Source organism: Vanessa atalanta, chromosome 17 (genome assembly GCF_905147765.1).
Source record: "Vanessa atalanta chromosome 17, ilVanAtal1.2, whole genome shotgun sequence".
NCBI classification, from domain to species: domain Eukaryota; kingdom Metazoa; phylum Arthropoda; class Insecta; order Lepidoptera; family Nymphalidae; genus Vanessa; species Vanessa atalanta.
The window spans coordinates 609,560-634,960 of NC_061887.1; the positions used below are offsets into that span (position 1 = coordinate 609,560).

The following is a 25,401-nucleotide window of genomic DNA, read 5'->3' on the forward strand; positions in this document are numbered from 1 at the left end:
TAAATCATTCTTTAAATCTGTTAAATGAGAACGACATTGGACAATTCAAAAGTACAAGACTTATAAAGCTCAATTAATCGAAAAAAAACAATCCTGTGTTGTGTTGGTTGTGGTGAGCCAGTGTAGTCGCAAGGGCATATCATATCAGTTCTTAATGTTAGTGGCAAATTGAGTATGTAAGAAATGGGTTGAAGTTCATACAGTGCCAATGTCTGTGGTGGCCACTTACCACCAGGTGATCTATTAGCCTGACAACCTACTGACCATATAGCCATAAACAAAAGACAAAAATATACTTCAAAAACAATTTTGTTATTCTACCGGTACCTCAAACGTAAGTAAGTAATCACCGATTATTAATATCAAAGAATAAATAAACTACTTAGTACTTAATTATATTCTATAAATACAATTTTTAGTAAATTTATTAACAATAATTTAGTCTTTTAATGAGATTATTTAAAATTAAAATACAATAAAGTTATATAAATAGTTCTTGATAATAACTCATTTAAACAATGCGGTTGTTAAAGTATTAAAGCGATACTAAGGCTTGGCGCGCTGTTTTCGGATGTGCTATTGGAGATTTTTACCACATAAGGTTTAAAAAAATATTACTTACTTAAAAGGGTAAAAAAATACCTAATCTTTTTGGCAATTAATATCAAACAAGGCTTAGGTTACTTATACATTTATTTTTTTATGAAGTTGGTACTAAACTGAATCAAGTAGCAGAATTAATCTTTGTAATACCTGCCTGATGTTTCTTTTTAGTTTTTCGTCTATTTTCTAGTGTCCCTCTGAAACGTTCAGCAGCAATAGTCTGTAATCATTTTAACATTCCATTTCCTTGGAGCAATTTAAGTGAAGACTTCACTTAAATTCCCAAAAACGTCTGTTTTTACGAAATGCCTTTTTACTTATGTTGCATCCTAATTTCCTGAATTTTTATAACAACTTTTCCTCTATTTACGTGAAGTATGAACTTTTCTCATTTCTTAGAATACGTTTAAATTTTTTGAAAGATATCTCCTCACACAAATAAACGTTACACGGAAATTTGGTGAATTGGTGCAATCGTGAAATCGAAGCCATTTTTAAAAATAAACTATTTCTCATTGATATTTTTAACGAAACACTATTTTCCTACATATATTTGATAACTGCATAGTTTAATAAATATTGAAAATAAGAATTGTTATCAAAGAATATTTGTACTAGGGTATTTGTTAAGATTTCTAATAAATTGTGATGATCTTTTATTATATTTTTTCCGTTAATCAGCACTTCGTTATCTATAGAAACCATTAATAATAGATTTCAGACTGATTGCCTGGGTTTGAACCCGAAATCATCGGTTAAGATTAACCACTGGACCATCTCGGCTCTCACGCGTTATTGAATCTACTGAACACTATTTCACACAGCATTGTAATACTTCTGCGTTTGTTCAATCGACAGCCTTTGGGTGTTAAGTGAAGTAATTAAAAAAATATTTAATAACAACAATATAAAACAACACACTTGGCTCTCTTTCTATATCTGCCTCATCCCGAAGGTAGTACGATATGCCAGAGTTATTTGAATTGTGATGGGTACCGTGGTAGGTACTGATTAGACAGGCACTAATTTGACGAATAGTACATTGGAATGTATTAATACTCTATACAATTTGAGTTTTGAAAATTCAATGTAAATGTCTGGGAGTTGGATGTGTGTGGTATACGCAGACCGGGCTCCGGTCCCATGCTTTGAGGAGCTTCGTCGAGGATTTTTCATAGTTAGTGGAGCATTTGTATTCGCAACGCTTATGTCAATGTGTCTGCCTTCCTATATATGTCTGTCTTTGTTATATATAAAACTATTACTTGAGAATAGTAGTGCGTTTCGGAGAATGTTTTAGTATAGTGTTATAATATTATGTAAACAGCTGCGCTTTTCAGTTTCACTTGTTTCAAGAGACCATTTCGTTGACAAGGTAGTTTTTTTAAAACTTTTATTATATAAATACAAAACAATAACAAAATATCAATATTTTATGTAAATATATATTTTTACCAATTTTAATTTTAATATGTTATCATCATAATGGCACACAGCATGTAATATGTTGTCATTATATGCGTATTAAATTTAAATACGTATATATCTGCGTTTTTGCAAAAGCTTGTATATTATAATAACGACGGACTTCATCGACGAACATTGCAGTGTTCATAACAAGACTGTGTGGTCGTTACCTGCGTGTCTGAGTCTAAACTTGCAACTGAAGTAAAAACCTAACCACTTAATATTTGGCTTACACTTTTGTTACTCCATTATCCAAAAAAGTAGCGACATACTTTTAATTTCCATCAGCACAAATCTTTAATAATGAATTTAACATTGCGATTTTTAATATTGGTTTTATTATTACACGAAAGCTACTGTGTGATATATTTCTTAAACGGTAAGTAGGTATTTCCTTTTTTGTATATTTTCTCTGGTTGCGGAAATATTGATTAACTAATTAGTCATAGGTGCGCCCCGTGGTATTGTCTACTTTCAATTCGTTTTCTAACCGAACAATATTAACGAAAACAATACAAAGCTTATCTTAAAAACATTTCAAAATTCCCGAAAATGGATTTTAGTGATTATAATTAGTACTTACATTTATAAATAGAATAGAGATAACCTAAACAACTTTGTACGTAAACTTCAACTTGTCGTTACTTTGTATTAGAGCTTTTAGCAAGTTAATTACCACCCACTTATCACACGAGGGACATAACACCTTTATTCCTAGGGTTCCAACCGCTATTCCCCGTTTTTTTAATCCCCTATGTTTCGTAAGGAATGTTAAATATTTCTTTTTTTTTTATATATAAATTTGCCTGTCTACAAACCTACGATACAAAAAAGTACTGATAGATCAACAAATTTTAACGAATTAACAATTATTACCTGTTTTGAAGATTATAATGAAACAGACAAACATATTAAAAATAATCATTGTTATATCTGTGATAACTTACAGGTATTATATTAGCATACAAAAGGAAGTTACTTTGACACTTAAATTTTATTTATTTGTAAAGATAATAATCGTTATCACGATATGTCCAGTAGCTATACAACTTGAATCTTAACCTTATATAGCTGGTTCATCCAAGCCAGGGATTGTATTTTCGTGTGTTAATTTCGTAGGTGGTAAAATAAATCTAAAATCTTAAGCAAAGGTTCAGATATGTGATGTGATTTTGCGTTTTAATTTTCCAAACCATTTCCTTGTTAGATTACCTAGACCAATTTTCCCACATACATACAATATATGCGATACACACGGACAACATTTAAAAAAATACTTCAATGAAATCAAACTTTAGAGACTTCTTGAATAAATTGTTGAATGACTTGTTGGTAAATACACTGAACAATAAATAATTTATAATATAAAATAATAACAAATATCATAATAATTTATAATCCGTATCTCGCCAAGCGATCTTTGCGTACTCAGTGCTAAAAAAAACTTATCTTGATAAGATTTCATACTTACAAATACATCATGTGTATTGGTTTTTTCTTATTTATAAAAACTGTCGAAATAAATATATATATTTATGTAAACAGTCACATTTTCTGATACAATATTTTTTTATATTGCAGCTAGTGAATATGAACGCATGCCGCCTGTATATAAACTCGACGATTACGACTCTTGTCTTCAAAAACCTAGCGACGTCTACTGTTTATTGCATTTCACACTGGTATCCGATGAGCCGAGTGAACTTCTCCAAATGATTGAGGTTTATATTATTTCTATTAATATTATTTATATTTGTCAGTATATGCCACGAAATTGACTTTTTTCAAATAACTTTAGTATGGCGTTTAATTTATCATTGTAAATCATATGTAATAAACTTTTAAAATTTTTTAACGAATGTGGAGTTTTAGGAATATTCAGAATTTAAACAGTCACATTACAATCACACAAAACTGAGATATGGTGTGTGTGTAACTAAAAATTGCCAGCGTTACATATACAATAAAACATCGGTCTCAGACAAAACCCTTGAGGGATGCCTGAATCAATCTTTTTGGAAAGAATACCAATTAAGAACAAAAATAGAACACTATTCCTGCTCCAGTTTAGCTGATAACGAGGTCGAAATTGATGTTGCTGATATCATAACAGGATTTATAGTATTGGTTTTAATACTTTTAAATATATTCGGAAGCCTTTACGATATCTACAATACGAATAAAAACGAAGGTATAGTAATAAGATCTAATTTATTACAAGTCACACATATAAAATGAGAGATTAACGTGTGAGATATTATTTATAATAAACTTTTATATCTGTTCATTTGTAGGTATGTTAGCATGTTTTTTTTTATCATTTTCAATAAAACGAAACTGGAAAATGCTAACCTCAACAAGACGCTCTTTGGATCCGCGTTTGCAAAGACTTAAAAGTTTGAACGGATTGAGGTAAGCTTATTATGCTTTAAAGTATGCTGCGTTATCATTTTAAAGCTTTATTTACCTACATTTAAGTTTCGTCAAAATCTTGTATTAAGGTATTAACATTTTCTCGATCGATTTTTTTTTAAATATTTTTGGTCTGTCACTATTGTTGCTTAGAATACTTGAAGATGTGATGCGTGGTTGGTGACTGTGACTGGCTTATCAGTCGGGTTTGCACAAAGTCCTACCACTAAGTAACACACCTAACTAATAAACTTTAAACTGACAGTGCTCACGGGATAGTACTGTTTGATTACAATGTTTGAATAACATTTGTTTTTCCCTTATAGGTGTATTTTGGCGTACGGCGTGATAGTAGTTCACTGTGTAATACCGTACATGGTTGCCGTTGAAAATGTTCATGACTATGAATTGGTAATTGATATATTTAATTTTATTTTAGATACTATATTTTTGGACAGGTTTGGTGTTGTACTTCATATCAATTAAATAAACGATACTATGAGTACTTGCAGTGAATTATTAGTACATATCTCTAACTTAAGTCCATCTAGATAAAGTCATCTAAATTGTTTTTCGCGTTTACTTTCAGTCATACTCCAATATATGGAAACATGTGTTTTTTAATGCATCACTTATGATGCAAACCTTCATTGTCATTTCTGGATTCTTTCTGGCTTATAAAATTGAAATAAGCTTTGAGAACCAACAATTAAACTGGAGTATGGTTCCTAAGGGAATAATCATCAGATATCTCAGGTAAATATTTTAATTCTAAAAAACTAAAGGTAATCTTTCTTGGCACTGTATTGTTGTGTTCTGAGAAGGGTGAGTGAGCCAGTGTAATCACAGGCACAAGGGATATAACATCTTAGTTCCCGAGGTTGGTGGTGCATAGGTGATGTAAAGAATGGTTAATATTTCTTACAGCGCCTTTGTCTATGGGCGGTGGTAACCACCAACCAATGACATAAAAAAAACCTACGATGCAATTGATAGTTCTTACGGTAAAGCCGTAATTTTATAAATATTCAGTTCCAGTACGAAGATCACTTCGTTTCAATCAATCATGTAATTGATACTTCAGTTTAATAGTTAAACAACTACTACATGTTAAGTGTCAGGGTTGACAGCACAACTAAAAGAGGTGGAAAATAAAGCTAAAGCTAAGAGCTAAATGAAATATATATGATAATGATATGATCCCCGCTGAATTTGTGCTGGAGACTTTGTAGTATTCACGTTTTTGTGCAAACACAAGCTACGATTGGAGAAATTTCAAGAAGAGGATTAACATCTTACGTAGCTTGCGTGGAACGCGAGTGTACTGTCAACTTGTGTCAAACCTTAAGATACTTTTAAAAATTTCTTGAGAAGAAAAAATTGAATATTTCGATTATTAAATAAATATGTATATCGTGTTTTTAAAAACCAAATTGAACATCGTTTACGTTTAACGCTAACCTTGAATTATATGCATATTTTCAGATTGACACCAGCCTATGCTTTTATTATACTTCTGACGGCAACATGGTTTAAATTTTTAGGACCTGCACCGCTATGGGAGGTAATATTCCCATCAAAACTACTTTAAAACATACTATAACAAAAAAATGTATTGTAACTAGTTAAGTAAATAATCGCATGTTGATTACGCAAATAATATTTATTGAAAATATTTTTGATGTTTTTCAGGTAACAGGAAACATAATGGTATCGGATTGTAGACGGCGGTGGTGGTTAAATCTCCTATACGTGAATAACTACGTATACGACTCCCAGTGCTTGCTGCAGTCTTGGTATTATGAATCCTACTTTATCTTATTTATAAAAACCATTTATCTAATTTTAGCAATTTATATTGCCTATAATAGTATAATATTTTACAAATGAATATCAGGGAACTACCAATTGAAACATTCAACATTAAAATCGGAAAATTAAAAAAATGGAATATAATAAAAGATAATAATTTCTTCGCAGGTATCTCGCTGCAGATATGCAACTGTTCTGCTTTGGCCTCGTCCTATGCATACTACTCAAAAACTACAGACTGAAGAGGAAGATATTGACATTTCTTTTTCTCATTGGTATTTCAATGGTTGCCGTTCACACCTATATTCGGGATCTTTATCCTATCTTCATAATTTGGCCGAGGTGATTTGTTAAAATTTATCTGAACATTTCCTTAACTTAATTCAATGAGAGGTTATGTAACAAACATTCCGATCGCCTTAATACGATTTCCGTTCCACTATCTTCATTTGGACCATAACGGTCTTACAGAAGAAGACTACGGTCTTCCACGCCACTTTTCTGTGGTGTATACATGATTGCTCGCAGGGAGATGTCTCATCTGACCTGTTGGACCAAGATCTACGCATTTCACGCATATAGCTTTAAGAGTCCCGGTTTGTGCCACATTGGTGACACACCGTTGTCACTTCGCGTCTGATCTTTAATATTCTAGAAAGTATATGTGACTGGTCGCTTCGCATTCGTCTCATCCAAGCTATAAAGTCCAGCAGAATAATTCAAACGACCCATTTATTTTACATTATTGTAATATTATTTTGACCAGCAGACTAAAATTCTTAATTCTTCTTAATTCTTGATGTGATGTTGTAAGACCTTCCGTAACTAACTCCAAATAAAATAAGATGACGGTGGAGCTAGAAGTACTTGAAGCAGCTAAATCTGCTCTAATTCAAGCCTGGTTTTCGATTTCACTGATATCATCCCCTGATGTTGAAGAAGAGGTGGCTTGGCTTCAAAACGCAATTTTCGACACTTCAATGCCATCGGCGTAAGCTGGTACATGCAAACAGGTTGCGTGAAAGAAAAACTGAAAATCTCCACAAAAATAGTTCCGTTCTGATGTACTTATCTGGGAAACTATCCAGTGTTTTAATTTTTCAATATTATTTTCTGTCTTTTTTCAGACATATTTTTATTTCATCCTAAATACATTCCTGATCGGATATCTTTCTCCTTACTCTGTCAACAAATCTATAATAAAACTTCTGCTCAAATGATTAACTATCAATCAGTCAGAAATAATCTATAATATATGTAAGAAGTAGAGTTATTGCTGTGGTTTTAGAAGCAAGGAGTTATGTGTACCGCAATACTTTTGGAGTGTTCATTTCAACAAATTAATTTCACTAATTTCGTTTGTTTTAATTACAGCGACGGCAGTTTATTTTTCAAGACGGATCCTACTTTTAACGAGACTTATAAAATGGGTCACGGTAATTTTGCCAGCTACATTATAGGAATATCACTCGGTTACTTCGTGTACAAGTGGCAAAACAAGGAAGTAAATATGAAAAAATATTCGGTAAGAAATTATTAATATAACTACACTACACTTCCAATTATTGCTAAACTTTGTTATAAAGTCGTTTTTTTATTATTATTAATTTGATTGCCCTATGTCAAGTTATTAAAAAGTATTTTCAATTAAACAAAGTTCAATAGTAGTCCGGAGTTTAAAAGTTAACAATTGATGTATCTAAAATTGGGTAAAAGCTGGTTGGGTTGCATCTAACTCCGGACGTGTCTGATAGCTGTGGTCTAAACAATGAGATTCAAAGTGCACTTATTTTTATACACATTATTGTATACTATAACATTTCCTGTGTAATAACTTGCATGTATAATTAGAAACACGTATATTTCAAAGAGTGGTATTTAAAGCATTACTATTTTCAATATTAAGAAACAAGGTTACATTTTAGGTAGACCAGAAATAATAAAGTTTTCCAATAAATTTACAATGTTTACATATTACAGTATTTACATAACAATTGAAGAATCAATCAAACATACAATAATAATTGATTATATACTTTTTGCGTTTTTTTAGAATTTTAGGTATATTTATTGGATCGTGGGTCCTTTGATTATCGCTTCCATTATGAGTGGCGCTGTTTTCTACAGACAAGCGGAGAAGGAACCTCTGTACTTAAGAGTGATTTACGCCTCTTTGGCTAAACCAACAATGGCAATATTATCGGCTATACTGATCGCTGGAATGATTTTCAAATTGGAGAGTAAGTTCCATGAAAGTCTTTCTGACTTCTTGACTGATTTTGAATTTCTTTATTTATATTTCTCTGCCTCGTTAGTCTCGTGGCTAGCTTATTAGACGAGATACTAGGTTCAAACTCTAGTTTGGACTAATGTGATTATTAGTTAAGATGGCATGTTCACACGTCCGTGTCTCGGAACAAACGTAAAACTGTTGTTCCGGTTGAGGTTTCATCGAATGAGGAAACGGAGGTAATTTGTGCGTGCACTAATACTTGTGCACTTTAATGTATTGTGCAATTAACTACTTTTCCTTTAGGTTAGTCGCTATGAAATCGCTCAAAAATATATTATTCTATGTATATATAGATGTCGTCGATTACGAATAATTAGTAACTCAGTTGATTTTGTTGAATCTGTGGGGTTTGAACGCCGTGACGTAATGAGTCACGTGATCGGAATCGTTTGAAGGGACAACTGTCACATTATTAAATAATCTGTGCACTTTGGCTTTGGCACAAATAAAAGCCAGAAAAAAAATTTTTTTTTTGAGAGCGTTGGTTCACGCAACTCTGATAATTATAATATACCTACTTTGTAATTTGTGATTGCTTTACACGTCAATAACCCTGTATCAGAAGCTCCTAACGATGACGGGCGTGCCGCTGGTCTATGGCAGTCGTCGACATAATTATATAATAAAAAGTTTATTAATTTCTTACTTTGATTCTAATGTACAAGATTGAACACGTCCTAATAAATAAAACCGGTAGTAGGAGGCCACTCTCTTGTAAAACATCAATTCTCTATGCGACAAATATATATTTTACATATATTTAAACGAATAAACTTTTAAATTAAAACAAATATCAAATACAAGAAAAAAATATATCCTGTTTTTTATACATTGTAAGCTACGTATATTATTAAATATGTATGTTTGTTTGTTTGAGACTGTGCACGTTCGTGTGTGTGTGCATGCGTGACAGTGTGTATATATAATGTACCGTTTTTTTCTATTATAAGCTTTATTTATAGGTGCGTTTTAATAAAATATTTTCATTACAGGTGTATATCGGATTTTTTTCGAATCAAATATATGGCTGATACCGAGCAAATTGTCCTATAGTGTGTTTTTGTTACACTACTCGTACATAATAACATACACTAACCTGCAAACAAGTCTAATATACTTGACGATGTTTAACGCGGTAAGAATCTGATAATAATTTCTTGTTTGTAAAGATGTTGCATTACTGCGAAACTAAGATCACCAGTTTCATAACTAGAACTTACCGGTTATTATTATGGGGTGACATCTATAATAAATAATAATATTTTACGAGTTATAATAAAAAATAAAAAACTACGATAATAACATGACTTAGAAAATATTCGAATTTAATTTTGATATGAACAAAGTTTTAATACATATTTTTTTTTTATGGCATTGGTTGGTGGACGAGCATATGGGCCACCTGATGGTAAGTGGTCACCACCGCCCATAGACAAAGGCGCTGTAAGAAATATTAACCATTCCTTACATCACCTATGCGCCACCAACCTCGGGAACTAAGATGTTATGTCCCTTGTGCCTGTGATTACACTGGCACAAGGGATAATATTAATATACATAATTCAAAGTCAAAATCTTTATTCAATATAGAAATGTTAAACTTGCTTTTGGTCTGTTAAATATCTACCAACGTTTCGGAAATAAACATCTGTCCGAGATTTTACGTGCGGAATATAATACGACTTTCGATAAAATATTATAATTGATGTAAAATACACCGAGATTTAATTACATTGGGGCATTGTGGTCAAATAAACTTCGATAACTTCTCCTTTAGACGGAGGTCTTAGCTCAGCAGTGGGACGTTATCAAGCGATATACTTTAGTTTTTTAAGTTACATAAGGGACGTAATGTCTAAGTTCCCGTGGTTCCCATTAATTTTATGAGATATGAAAACATTTCTTATATACTCAATATCTGTGCAGAAACCATCAGGTTTCCCATTCCGATTATAATTGATAATAATTAAATATTCATATGTATATAAATTTTCATTCCAGATCGTTTTTTCCGTATGCATCACACTCGTTTCCCTCGTAACTGCGGTTCCGTTGTTTCTATTCGTCGAAGCACCTTTTACGGTTTTCACAAAACGTCTTGTAGAACAACCAAGAAAAGACGTTATGATCATCAAAGCCCAAAATAACAATGAAAATCACATCACTACTTTATAAAAATCTTCGACTTGGTCGTTTATATGTCATAGCCGTTACTGTAAGTAGCCTTTCAATTAATAGCCTAGCCATTTTATTAAACGGGGTCGTTCAAGCGGCGGTCTATATGACGCCGGTATATAAGCCAATATAAATAAAAATACTTTTATTAGGTTAGAACACCATTATTTGGTTACTTAAAAAAATTTAAATTAAACTTTTTTAAAAAGTTTAATTCTTTGTGCAAGCCCGTCTGGGTACGTAACACACACTCATCAAATATTCTACCGCCAAACAATATTACCCAGTATTGTTATGTTCCGGTTTGAAGGGTGAGTGAGCCAGTGTAAATACAGGTACAAAGGACATAACATCTTAGTTCCTAAGGTTGGTGGCGCATTTGCGATGTAAGGAATGGTTTATATTTCTTACAGAGCCATTCTCTAAAAAAAAATTGTAACATAGAAATGCAAATGTAGTTTCTTTTAGACAGCGCATTTGATTTAACGGCACCGCTTATTAAAAAGGCTAGGCTATTCGCTGAATTTATAATGAAGCTAGGCGCCTGACATATAAATCATCTGACGATAGACCTGCGCTTGATCACCATGGTACTATTTTTATTGATAGAAATAGAAAATAAATGTAAAAGGTCTCACAAATAGACTTTGGAATACATGAAATAAGTGTCAAATCGAAGTTTTTGAATTAGAAATAGTCGTGTTATATAATTTACTACTTTATATTTGATCTTTTTATAATTAATTCTAATTAATTATTTATAACTACCATAAAACTGAATCATATTGCTGTTCCAGTTTTAAGTGAGTGAGCCTGGACGCAGACGTAGACACTATGGCATACGAAATAAAATGTGGAGTAAATATTTATTTATATATTTAGTTTCTTAAAAATAATGTAAGTTAAGCACCTGTATTATAATAGTCTTTAAATTGTTTATTAGGATTAACGTTTTTATTAACGCTTATATTATCTGTATATAGAAGTAAAGAAAAAAAGTTAAGTATATAAATTGTTTACATTGAAAATATAACCTAATTTACAAAAACTTATTAATCCTTATAATCCTTATTAAAAAGGCTATATTTCATTACTAGTAAAGGTCACTGACCATTCATTTTACCACAATTTTCCATCACAAGTACTCGTACGTAGGCATTTTCAGAGTGTAGCACTGTAGCACATCGTAGCACCGAAATGCTTCATAGTTGGAATCTAATATTTTTAGTTGATCTCTTGATTTGTTTGGCTAGATATGATACCCTTACATTGGTGATATTTAAGAAAACAAAATAACTAGAAATGGGCCAAATGTGGATTGAACCGAATACGAAATTCAGCTAATAATTCGGTAAAAATAAAAAGTTCCTTTCTATCTATGGCGTTTTCTCGTAAGCGAAACATTGTAAAGTCCGAGTAAACTTTAACTTACTGTGATAAAAATTTAATTCTTCTTCTTCGTCCATGTATTATATATATAAATCTCAAATAACCTTGTATATTAACACAAGATACTACAATAGTGCTTAAATGTTCAAATTTTGGTGGTAAAACAATATTCGTCGCTCAAAAAAAATTACTTTACACACTAAATAAGAGATTAGCAGTTAGAGATTGTATGAGGAATTATGTTTATGATCAGCTGTTAGAATTTAATAAAAAAGAACAAGATAGTAATTTTAATCACATTGTAAATTAAGGTTTACTTGTTCCTACTGAAATAAATAAGCATGAGTATACAAAAAGGGCTAGCTTTATTGTCTAGTTATGATATATATGATACATATGATATCCATTGATTTCAGTCAAAATAGTGTAAGTAGATATTTTATTTTAGTTTTTTTCTTGCAATGAATGTCAAATCGGTTCAAGCTGCCGAAATTTGGATAAATCGAATCCCTATCCCATCTCTAAAAACAACTGATTCCCGCCATTTTACTAATGATTTATTATTAATCCAAGAAATTTTGTAAATCAACTTAAACTCACACAACAAACAACTTAAAATATATCACAACATATGTACAATACATATATATAAGTTTAATTTTTAATTTTGTTGTTTTATCTTTATAGTCACTTTTAATTTATGTTCTTTTTTTATTGTAATTTATAATTCATTGATAACCGTCTAGTTAGTGTAAGTGGCGTCGTACTAAGTCGTTGTAAATAAAAATCAATCAAGAAATAGCATAGTGACATCAATGAAGAACTGCACACTGACCAGAATTTTTTTAACTCATCCGAAAAATGGAACAACTCATGAGTTCACTGAAATAAACCATGTACTCCTTTAAAATTCTCTACAGAAATTTTATATAGTATAAAGCACTTTTATGAATATTGATCACTAGCAAAATTGGTGATGATATCTTGACCACTGATAAGAATGTTTGTAAGTGATCGTAATGAAAGTGTTCCTGTTACCAATATACCTTTTAATTAAATGAATAACGTTCGTCAATTAATACACTATTTTAAAAAACTGAAACTCTTCTTTGTTTTTTTTTTTCAAATATTCATATGTGTAAAACATTGCTGGAATTATAATATCAGGCGTGCACCAAAAAAAGCATCTGCTGCACACAACTTCAGTATATCAACATATCCTGCTTTGTTGGCAGGTCTCTCGTGGCTCCGGTCGATTAAGGACACGTTTGTTATTTCAAAAATATTACTCTTATTACTTTAATCTTTACGGATACTACTAAAACAACCCTGTGATTGAGTTGGCACTTCACTATCAGCAAAACGTATTAAAAAAATTTGCACAAAATCATCGACCGTATTCCCGGTTCTTCCGTAACCCACTGGAGTCCACAATTTTGAAGGTCTTTGGTACTGCTGCTAAGCAGGGCAACGTGGAAAACGCAACGTATGGTACATTGCGATTTTTCACTTTAGGACTCGTTTAATTTACTGTATTATTTTATACCATTTTTGCAGACACGTTGAATATTTTTACATTGCAATTGGAACGTGTAGGTTTTAAGATATTTTAACAAACTCATAAAGAAGTATGCTGTGTGTCAATTGCTCGTATAACGCTATTCATATAACATTGAAAAAATATCACTGTTTTAAAAAGGTAGTATTACAAAAACATATCGTCACAAAATAATAACTTATTTGTTTATGAAAACTTAAATTGTTTTCATTAACGTATATAAATTTTCCATCTCTATTGCATGCTGGCAATGAATGGTATTGCCCTAGTCTTATAAAACAAGCAATGCATGTTGAAGCATATAATATATACCTATGTGTGACAAATAATCTATTCCTTAAAGGTAATGTATCCTTAGATTCAATTTGATTTCCACTGCGTAGTCATAAGTAACGTGACAAACTCGTGCTTTTTAAAACCACCATGTTATATAAAACATCTAACAAATATTTGTATTAAGAATCTATCATCTAAATAGTTTTATGTGTAGACTTAGTTCAAGGTTGCTAGATGCTGCGTGCAGTCGTTTCTCCGCTTGCAAAATAATTTATCAGATTTTGTGATTCTAATCTTGTAAGTATTTTTTTTTTATTTTTATTTGATTTCTTTAAAGACTTTAATTTAATCATTAATACAATTACGCGACAATAACTAATTTAAAAAAAAAAACCTATATTGATATTTTTTTCCGCATTAAATCAAATATTCGGTTTTATTTAAACATTCCAAATTATTCAAAATTAATAATGAATATTTTTAATTGCTTAAATTGCAAATTGTTTACCACGTTTGTAAGGTAGTTTGATTTTTTTATAATTTGTCGATTCCGGTAGATTATTAAAGCGAATAAAATATAATTTAAATGTTAATAATAACGCTTAATATCAAAATGTAATTTGAATAAATAGATAATTTAATAACACCGTAATAAATATAATTTATAAATAATAGGATCGGTAATCATTGTACTCGATTACCCCCTTTTTTAAATATCATCAAAAGTGTAATTAACATCGAAATTTTGAGCTATTCACAAGAAAATGCAGTAATTTAAATACCAAAATATTTTATTACTTAGATTTTTAAAGGAACTGAACAGCTTCCGTCTTGGGCCATGTAGCAAAGTGCGGGTATGGTGCACCAGGGCTCTGAAGCTAACTAGGCACCAGGAGCAAATAATTAACTGAAAACTTCGTTCAGAATTTTGTTTATCAAGGAAATTAAATTTCTTTACCGGCAATATCAATTTTGTGTACATTTTATAATCTTATGATGAAGAAAAAAAGTCTAAATAATCGCCACGCAATAAACCGCGACCGAGAATTAATTTTTTAATAACATAATGTCATGTATGTATATATTATAATACGTACAAACAATATTAGAGGTTAATTTTTGATGTTTGGCCAGAGAATCATTTTTATTTATGATTAACTCTCACATCTGCGGAAATTGAAGAACTTTTAGCTACCCGAAGATTATAAAAATGTTTAAGAATCATTTCGAAGTCGCATTTGCATTGAAAACAATCGAACTTCGATTTAAGTAAATTGTAAAACGTTTTTGTAATAAGCGCGCTAGAGATTGTGTATCTTATTGAGACGTCTTTTAATCTTTTTATGTTGTATCTATTAATATCCACATATGTATATGTATAATATTTATTATTTACGAATGTCTTCTTCTTTAGATAAACTTTTTATTACATAAAATTAATTTATTTCTTTACCCACATGGGAATTGGGGGCCTTAGCGACCTAGCTTCGTTACTGATGGGCCTTACTAGTTTGTTTTTATAGAAATAAAATTCGTTATTATACCATGCGCTGGTTCACAATAGCGTCGAATATTCTGAATGATTTAGAACAAACACTTAAAGTCGGATATCCGTTTTTCCTACTCCTTGTATATTTAATCTATAATTTTCATTATATGTATATTTTTAACGATAATAATATAGAACAAATATAATATAACAATTCAAAAATACAATATATTGTAGACGCTTAGAAAGGTCGTGAGTATGTGTGAGCATATATTGTGTATCAATGTGTGTGTCGTGTATTTCTCACACGCTTAATTAAATAAAAAGTAAAAAATTAATTCAGAACTTATATTAGGCACATGAAAATTCACTCGTGCTAACCTGCAATCTTTATTTAAAATTCACATATTTTTACCACTGGGCCATCTCGACGATAAACAATAATCTTTATATACAAAAATGTGTATATTAATATATGAAAAAAAAATGCACATTATTATGAACCGACGTTTTCTTCTAGTACAATTAAAGGTATGTTTAATAATAATCACTTACAAATAGGGGATTATTTTATCATTCATTCAAATCATTATTTCATATAATATTATTACTATCTCTTTCCCACAAACTAATATTTGTATTTATATAGGTACCTACATATATGTGATAAAATGTGAAAACATATCAACTATGTTATTTTAAACAAACATTTACACATAAAACAGTTACACTCGTGTTATTTGTATAATAGATCTTGTTGCAAGTAATAGACTTTTACTACAAGTACTTTTGAATAATAATTATAATATAAATGTGATAAATCCATAGTTTTGAACAAAAAAATATTGGATTTTACAACTAATGCTCTTATTCGTTTAAAAAACAATTACTATCACCTTAGACCTTAGGTTTGAACACATCCGCTTGGAGTTTGCTGCTTTAAAAACAATCCATTACTGTTATTGTTTATAACATGTACTTATTGAACCGATTTTCAAGTAGCACCTTTGTATAATTTCACTTGAAGGTAAGTGGTCACAAGTTGTCATAGGCAATTGCTTTTTAAGAACTATTAACAAACCATAACATGTGCCAAATGTGTCATCAACTAAGATTTAATATCCCTTCTGCCTGTAGTAACACTTGCTCACTTACCATTCGATCTGAAACATAACAAGTATTGTTGTTTGGGATATAATGAGTGGGTTGTATCCAAGTAGGCTTGACCTTTGTATATCTTTCACTAAAATAAACGATCACTAATTCTACGTTTTTTAATTTAACCAAATGCTATTAAGGCATATAAATCCGTTCTGACCCTGAAAGGTAAATATACAATGGTTCATTGAATAAGTATTAAATTGCCTTGTTCCTTGTATAGTGGCCACTGTACTAGGAACAGGGCAATAATAATTGCTATGATTGTATTTATTTATGACACTTGCTACTAGACTTTGAAAATAAGATGTTATATCCCTTATGCCTGTAGTGTAGTGCCGGAAAAAACATTACAGTGTATTATAATATGCCATATAGTATAACTACGTATTATAATTTATGCTATGCCACAGAATCGTTAGAGCCGAGATGGCCCAGTGGTTAGAACGCGTGCATCTTAACCGATGATTTCGGGTTCAAACCCAGGCAACCACCATTGAATTTTCATGTGATTAATTTGTGTTTATAATTCATCTCGTGCTCGGCAGTGAAGGAAAACATCGTGAGGGTTATGTGTCTAATTTGAACGAAATTCTGCCACATGTGTATTCCAACCCGCGTTGGAGCAGCGTGATGGAATGTGCTCCAAAACTTCTCAAAGGGAGAGGAGGCCTTAGCCCAGCAGTGGGAAATTTACAGGCTGTTAATGTAAACAAAACGGAATCGTTGCCCTAATCATTTTAGCGTAATTTATTATGCTACTCTTCTTTCTGGTGTAAACGCTTGGATAAGCTTATTCGTTTTGAGTTCCTGTGTTATAATAAAATTAATTGTAACCAAACCCAGGTCATATACCTACAATTAGAATTATTTTCATAATTTTTCGGTCCACACATATCTTTAATTTTTAACAAATCTCTGAAAACGGTTTCGTCTCCTGTTTTATTTATTGTGTTTAAAACCACTACTTAAAATTGGAACGTCATCAAATGATCCAGTAATTATGCCTCCTTCCATAATCTCGGCATAGAGGAAAATACATAAACATAAATCACTTGATTAATGCGTCTCCAGTTCGGATAAGCATGAATTATATTTTTTATATTTTGGGAAATACGGTTTCACCATGATTGACTACTTCTTTAGCGTATGAAACGTTTTTATGAAAACTTGAAAGATTATGATTTTAAAGATAAACCTTTTAATTTAATTATTTAATACCCGAGTCACATCTTCCAACAGTTTCCACGAAGTGAATAAATATTTATAGATCTGTGCTAGACAAATGCATTCTACAAGTAACAATTTTAAGTCATTTTATATTTCTGATAGTCATAAAAGGTAAAGGGCAACTTTAGTGACATTATTTGTTTGATAAAATATATTGTATTCATACTGTATCATAGTGGACAGAAAAAATTATAATAATGTAAATTATCATAGGTAGAATTGCTTTACAACAAAACATAAGGGCTTAAGCGACTGCAAAACTTAACTTAACTTTTTTCTCAATCCTAATCATATGGTTTATCTTATTAGTTAAATTAATTATTATGTATTATATAATAGTTTAAAAAATGTATTATATTTCTTATTTTTAATTATTATTATATTTTCAATAATTACATTGTGTAATATGATAATGTATGGTGAGACTACCTGCAAATAGTAGAACTTTTGTCTTGATCATTTTGAAATGTAATTTTTTAATTTTTATTTTGGATATGACATTGTATCTTCTGGTGGTTTTTTTCTAATGAAAATAAAATAAAATAAAACAGTAAAACGAAATTTACATTTGACTATAATTCAAATTACTGAATATTTAATACAGGTTACATTTACAGGTAGGACGTTTAAGAACGTAAAAGTACATTAAAATATGGTAAATCGATAATTTATTTGTGACATAAATAAATGTACTCAGATTTCTAAATAGTAATCTGAGTAAAATGTATGTAGACAATATGTATTTAATTATTTAATAGTTGACCCCATCTCCGTGCTTAATTCTTACGCAAGGAAACTAATCCTATCATTACTTTAATTACAGAGCTAAAATGGATGACAATAGTGAAATACTAAACAAAATATTGGACAGAGTAGCTAAGGAACAGGAATATGAAGACGGCGAAATATCTGTGAAGTCCATATCGAGTGGTGGGGCCAACTACACTAGCTATCTGCACCTCGCCACAGTCTCAGCACCAGGGAAAGATGATCTGAAACTCTTCGTGAAAGTTGCTGCCATGGGCGAGAAGATGAGAGCATTTGCACCCTTAAGAATTTTCGAAACTGAAAGTTTCTTTTACAACAATTTGCTTAAAATCTATCAGGAATTAGAGGAACGACACATGGTCCCTGCTGAACACAGACTTGTCACGCCAAAGTTTTATGCAAGCAACGATCAATGTTACAAAGAAGCACTAGTTTTAGAAGACATGACATCGAAAGGCTTTCAAGCCTTTGACAGATTTAAGTCTATAGACAGGAAGTATGCATTCAAAAGCGTTCAGAACTTAGGTAAGCTGCACGCATTGTCTATCGCATGGTCTGTTGATGACCCAGAAGAGTTTCAAAAGACTGCAGGATTTAAGTCTGATAGCAATATTGAGACAATCTTAGATTTTTTAAAGAACGTAACGACCAGCGCTCTGGAAGTGACAAAGCCAGAGAACAAAGAGAGAATGTCAAATTTTTTAAAGGAAATGACTGTACTGAATGTCTTCGCTAATTTTTATAAGCCTATACGATGTCCAGTACTAGCACATGGGGACTACAGGCCAAGTAACTTATTACATAGGGTTCACGATGTAAGTATTAATGTCTTAGAATAATAATAAAGGAATTATATTTTTTTCAGTTATTCAAAAAGGAAATAAGCTTATTGATAATGGTTACCTGAACATTAATACTCTAGGTCATATGCCATAGATACGGCTCCGTGTTGTGTCGTCTAATTAAGAGTTATTTCCTTTGTGGATAAAGAAGAACACATCAATAACGTTTGACGATTAACACAATTCTGAGCAATGCAAACCGCTGATTAAGTTTTTAAGGAAATTAAAATTTTCGAAATCGCTTGTCTTAACTAAATAATATAGCGATATTTCGAAAATATAGATGTTACATGTTTACGAATTTTAATGCATTACATAGATTACATAAAATATAATTTTGTAGGGTTTGTGTAAATTAGTTTAGGTATATATCACCTATTCGCCACTTACCCTACTATTGTCGAATATTCGACGATTTATCATTAGATGAGCCATTCGTTAGACTTACCGAATGTTATTAAAACCAATTTTAAATTAATAATCGCTTGAAATAATACGCGAAAAGATTGAAGATTTAGTGAATATTTATATTTCATTGGTTAAAAAAAGAAAAAAAAAATACTGAAATTGGGACGGGTAGCTCGTGTTGCGTACATTTGACTATATCAATGAATATATATCTCAAAACGTCCTTGGACCGTAAAGTGATTGATGTCTCGTATGGCGAAGTATCCATAAACAACATTGTAATTATTTATGTATTAATTGCGCATCTGTCTGTCAAATGTTAATCTTACGTGCAAATATTAATTAATTGCAATTATGACGCTGTGTATATAAAATACAAATATGATTTATTATATGTTCGTTGCCGGATTGTCAAACTGATAAGGGAACCATTTCATAAAATTGAATTTCAATTTCACATAGATCTCGAAAGTGCTTTAAATAGTCATTGTTTTATTAGCATTAATTTCAATTCAGTATATTATATATGTTATCCACCATCTTGGTTTTGATTCTCTTGGTTTTGAAGTTTGAATAAGATTGATATTTTTGTTTAATTTATTACGAAGCGTTTCACGTCAATATCCACTCCGTCTCTTTGGAGGCATCACGGGTTCACTTGTGCATGGGCAGGGCCTCCAATAAGTATATCTTATTATTTGTACCCTGGGAAATCCTTTGTATTCCTGGGGTACAGAGACCCCCCCCACTCCCGGCAATTCTTACACGTGTTATAACATAGGTGCAGCGCAAACCAATGTGTAATTTAAAGTCCCACGTAAATACTCTACCGGAACTAAATGTATATCTTATTTTGTCCTGACAAACAGAAAAACGTGCTTCTTATAATAAGGAAAAAACATAATTAATATAATAAGTAAATAATTGATCGTTATTGAATCGAGATTCTATATGATAACATATAAATAATTTGTTTTTTCCTCCTAGAATTTCTGTATTTTTCGCGGTGGAGAATAATATATCGCAGAAATCTACATCGGTCGGCTTAATTTTACCACATATGTTCACCATTAACGAGCAAGATACGTCAAATTAAATCATATAGATTTCATTGATTATGTTTTATTAAAATACTCGAAACAGGGATCTCCTACACGATGAATTTCCTTAAAACAAATGAGCTATTTTTTAAGCATATATATGAAAAACTAAATGTAACTATGAATAAACAAAATAAACAAATATTGACAGGACGGCGAAGTCGACGTCATCTCCGTGGATTACCAGACCTTGCAGATGAGCAGCCCCATCATAGATTTGATGTACTTCATTTTCACCGGCTCCGACAAGAACTTCAGGAAACATCACATGAAAGACACCATAGAACATTACTATACGGAACTGCGCGCCGCTCTCGAGAGACTCAATTTAAATCCTGATGAAGTCTACCCGAGGGACGACTTTGATTATGAATTACAAAAGGTATATATACGGATCCTATCAATAACTAACTGCTTCACGCGGGTTCATCTGTTCCTGCGTACCCCTCCATTCTGTGAGCTGTAGTATGACTTTAAATAGCCTACTAATCTCTCTTTAAAATTGGGCAATCAAATGCAAAAATATTTTTCTTGTAATCTCAAAGATCAAACAAAGAATGCGTCTCGATGCGCGTGGTTGTTTCCTCATATAATATGTAGATAATATATTGACTGTTCCGTATTTGTAGTCATTTGTTTAATGTTTCGAGTAATAATTATATGAACAAAATAAGAATACTTCTCCTTCCTACAGGCATATAACATCAAGCAGTAATTTTCACACTGGCAGGTGTATGTGTGTGCAAATTGGTAGTAAACACAGGTGCACTATCTATTCCCCAACTCTTATAATCAGATGGAACTGTACGTACTTTGCAATGCACGAGTGCGTAAACAACTTTAAAAGTCTGTGCTTTTAGTGAAAATTTCTCTACGAAAACACTGAATGACTTTTTATGGTTCCGACCCGAGGTTCAAACCAAGACCATAAAATCTGCAGCCTACATAATAGTCACTAGGAAATCAACATGACAAAATTGTCATGCAGAAGGCGTTCTCGCTTAACTCGACTGCAATAATAAACATTTGAATATTAATGACTTATTAACTTAAAGAATAATAAATATATTAACATATCAAGTCGGTGTATAAACATCAAACGTTATCAATTAATATTTATTAAAATAACCATAAAAATCAACAATAAGTATTTGATGTAGTCATAATTTGACTCGAACACGACGGGTACCCAGTTTCGGGCAATTTCCATGCCTTTGTAAGACACCGATCGTTGAATGGGTCATTATAAGTTATTGGTCAAACATTGTCGTCAAAATTTCATCTATATACAGAACAACATTTTAAAGAAGGTACAAATTATAAATCACCAGGGAACTTCCCGGAGCCAAGCCAAGTCGTTGGGGTTTAAAAAATTGGCCTACATAATTCAGATATTTGAACCTTATTTATATATGTGTGCTTCTATGTCCTTGCCTGTTTTAATTTATATAAATTGCATTGGTTAAACCGTTTAAATTCTCCGAATTGTAAAAGCAATATATTATAAATCGTGTTTTGTATACGTTCGCCTCATAGAATTTAATCGGGACTTAAATTCTAAGTCTTTAGAACCACTATATAGACGACTTTGACATCCACCTGTTGGGTAACTTATGTTTTGAATCAGTTAATTATAGATAAACAAATATCATCTAAATCAGACAAACAAGATAACAAAGATCAGAAATTTTCACGTTTAGTAGAATAGGTTATGATGTATATAATATGTATTATAAATTATGAGCTTGATTTAAGCCGTATTAACCATGAATATTCAGAATTTACTAAGACCTGATAAAAAGATTACATAAATTAAATATGAGAAAAATTCAAATATTTTTCTATTCTAGGTGATGCCCTTCGGTCTTCTGATCAGCATGTTCTGTCTTCTCATCATAACGGTTCAAGAAGAGGATGCTCCTAAGGTCAACAAGGACATTGAGATAAACGACTTCGTCGTCAGCCCGAACGATCTTTACAAAGAGAGGCTTAATGACATTATTGACGATTATATTGACATGGGATTGCTTTAAAATATTCTTAGTTCATAAGTTTTAAGTTCTGACGAGGCTTAATTTAGTCCACTAACTAAAAATACACTGGATTTAAATAACTAAACGACTAAGTGTTAAACGCCCATTGGTAGAATCTGAGACATCAGCTATCATCAACAAATCAAAGTAAATCTTTCTTTGATCAGCGTTTCAGAATGTGTGGTTAGACTGTTAGATACAATCATAGTTCTCATTGTACTAGTAATCTTCCACACTATTGAATTTAGTGAACTAAGTTTAGCCAAGCGTGAAACTTTATTTTCAAAACAAAGTATAATAAAAGATAACAATATTCTTATCATGACAGTCCAAATTAATCGGACTTACCAAACATATAAAAGTTGTTTTTTAATCTTGGGTTTAACCAATTTTTTTTTGAAAAGTCCTCTGTGGACCCTTTGAAGTATTATATGAGAGGAATTCTTTTGTTATGCTCTGTTTTAAAGTATTTTCTTTTATAAACGTGATTAATTGACGTAATCGCAAAATTTATACTCAAAAAAATTATGCATTCAAATTTATCATATTTTATTTGTGTTCTGTTTTTAACAATAATTTTGGATATTTTTTGGACATTTTAATTGTTCATTATTTTTTTACAATTTTATGATTATGATATAACGATAATGATGATTGAATTATTAATTAATTATTAAACATGTATTCATTTTTAATTACTTATAATATAATCTGATATAAACATATAATGCATTTTTATTATTTTAATCACATCGTCACCGTTTTTATTGAGTTAATATGGAACCGAAATGATCCACCTTGCGCCACTGAAATTAACTTCAATTGTTTTTGTGATCTCTTGCACCTCCTCAAACCTCTATGTGTTGGATGAATAGTGCCACGTGTAATGGCAGCGACCCGCATTACAGCAGCGTGGAGAAATAAGCATCGTTGTCCAACAGTAGAACATCTATCATCCCTTACTCTCGTAGGATTATGAGATGACAAATCCAACACAAACAGAATGAGTTCAGGCTCAGGACTTAACATGTACCTACCAACATCGAGACTCCGGGCAGTTACATAGGGCAGGCAGTAGCTCTAATTTTTTATTTACTTAAAATAGGTAAGTAGAGTGGCAAATGTGTTAACTGAAGGTAAATTGTCATCACTGCTCTTAGACATGACACTAAAAATATATATATTAAATACCATGGTTAATGCTTTAAGATTTAATGCGTTTCCAATTTTGGGAACTATGACGAGATTTTGTTGACTCTTTAATGGTGTGAGTGTATTATTTAAATAATTTCAGTACCAGTGTCTATGGATCTATAAATATTTTAACATAATAAATAAGAGATAGACAGTTATTATTTATTATAAAAGTTTGTATTTCTTTTGCTGTTACAAATTAAATCATACCTTATATTTAAAACATAAATTACAAACAATACATTGTATTGATTACGCACACAAACATATTTTATTCCAAATTTGAAGGACATTTTATAGCAAACTACGATCAGGAGATATCACAGGTGCACTTTCTTTTGTCTCACTCTTATAGTTCGATAAATAGGACGGCATTGTATGACTTTCCGTACTTTTTAAATCACTGCTGTTTTAACACTTTTAAACTCGGAACTGCTGACGACGATATCTTAACAGAACATTTCAAGAACTGGTTTTTAATGGTCTCAAATTTGGATTTCGGGATCTGCAGTAAGCTTGTAAGATATTTAATATATCAACGATTAAATTAATCATTATACTAAATATTAATTTGTTTGCACAAAGTATGCAAAGGTACTAAAGGTACATAATGCCAAAAGGCATTCTCTTCTTCTGAGAAGAGAAGAGAAGAAGCAAATAAATAGACCAATATATACAAAATTTATAACAAAAATCAAATAATGATAACAACAATAAGCAAATACACAAACTTATAAATAATTGTGACGATAGTGAACATAAATATTGCTAGCACCCATTCAATAAAGTGCTGACCTTTGTGAACACAGTCATGAGAGTATTTTTTTACTAAATTCAATACTTAATAAAGTTGCAAGTATACATGGTCTTGGCACCTAAAAATTACAGAAAACCATGCCCACAGTATATTACTGTGTTTATAGCGTCACTTAATATAGTTTTGATTAACGTTTCAAAAGTTATTTTAAAAGCCTTCTTGAATAAAGTATTATAAATATTGGACAACATCACATACATTACTCTGATCTTAATGTAAGTAGCTAAAGCACTCGTGTTATGGAAAATCAGAAGTAACGACGGTACCACAAACACCCACATCCAAGACAACATAGAACACTAATGAACTTTTTCTGCATCGACTCGGCTCGGAATCGAACCCGGGACCTCGGAGTGGCGTGCCCATGAAAACCTATG

General features: G+C 31.3%; 2 protein-coding genes across 2 annotated transcripts; both read left to right on the forward strand.

The window, feature by feature from the left end:
* The first annotated feature begins 3,100 nt into the window (after nucleotides 1-3,100).
* On the forward strand, nucleotides 3,101-8,475 carry LOC125070619 (nose resistant to fluoxetine protein 6-like). Its single transcript, XM_047680567.1, has 11 exons — nucleotides 3,101-3,107; nucleotides 3,652-3,791; nucleotides 4,021-4,261; nucleotides 4,365-4,482; nucleotides 4,809-4,893; nucleotides 5,072-5,238; nucleotides 5,968-6,046; nucleotides 6,160-6,278; nucleotides 6,463-6,636; nucleotides 7,669-7,819; nucleotides 8,422-8,475. Exons 1-11 carry the CDS (start codon nucleotides 3,101-3,103, stop codon nucleotides 8,473-8,475), a joined length of 1,335 nt encoding a protein of 444 aa, XP_047536523.1.
* Nucleotides 8,476-14,135: 5,660 nt separating this feature from the next.
* On the forward strand, nucleotides 14,136-23,060 carry LOC125070398. Its single transcript, XM_047680256.1, has 4 exons — nucleotides 14,136-14,282; nucleotides 18,686-19,445; nucleotides 21,132-21,362; nucleotides 22,831-23,060. Exons 2-4 carry the CDS (start codon nucleotides 18,693-18,695, stop codon nucleotides 23,011-23,013), a joined length of 1,167 nt encoding a protein of 388 aa, XP_047536212.1. The 5' UTR covers nucleotides 14,136-14,282; nucleotides 18,686-18,692; the 3' UTR covers nucleotides 23,014-23,060.
* Nucleotides 23,061-25,401: the final 2,341 nt, after the last annotated feature.

What these genes read in the sequence shown, in the direction of transcription:
- LOC125070619 (XM_047680567.1), top strand. An exon ending in AACTTCTCCAAATGATTGAG is followed by an intron (nt 3,792 to 4,020) that starts GTTTATATTATT and finishes AAAAATTGCCAG; the next exon opens with CGTTACATATACAATAAAAC. An exon ending in CAGTGCTTGCTGCAGTCTTG is followed by an intron (nt 6,279 to 6,462) that starts GTATTATGAATC and finishes ATTTCTTCGCAG; the next exon opens with GTATCTCGCTGCAGATATGC.
- LOC125070398 (XM_047680256.1), top strand. Translation starts at nt 18,693, where the DNA reads ATGGATGACAATAGTGAAATACTAAACAAAATATTGGACAGAGTAGCT. An exon ending in TATTACATAGGGTTCACGAT is followed by an intron (nt 19,446 to 21,131) that starts GTAAGTATTAAT and finishes AAATATTGACAG; the next exon opens with GACGGCGAAGTCGACGTCAT. An exon ending in TTGATTATGAATTACAAAAG is followed by an intron (nt 21,363 to 22,830) that starts GTATATATACGG and finishes TTTCTATTCTAG; the next exon opens with GTGATGCCCTTCGGTCTTCT.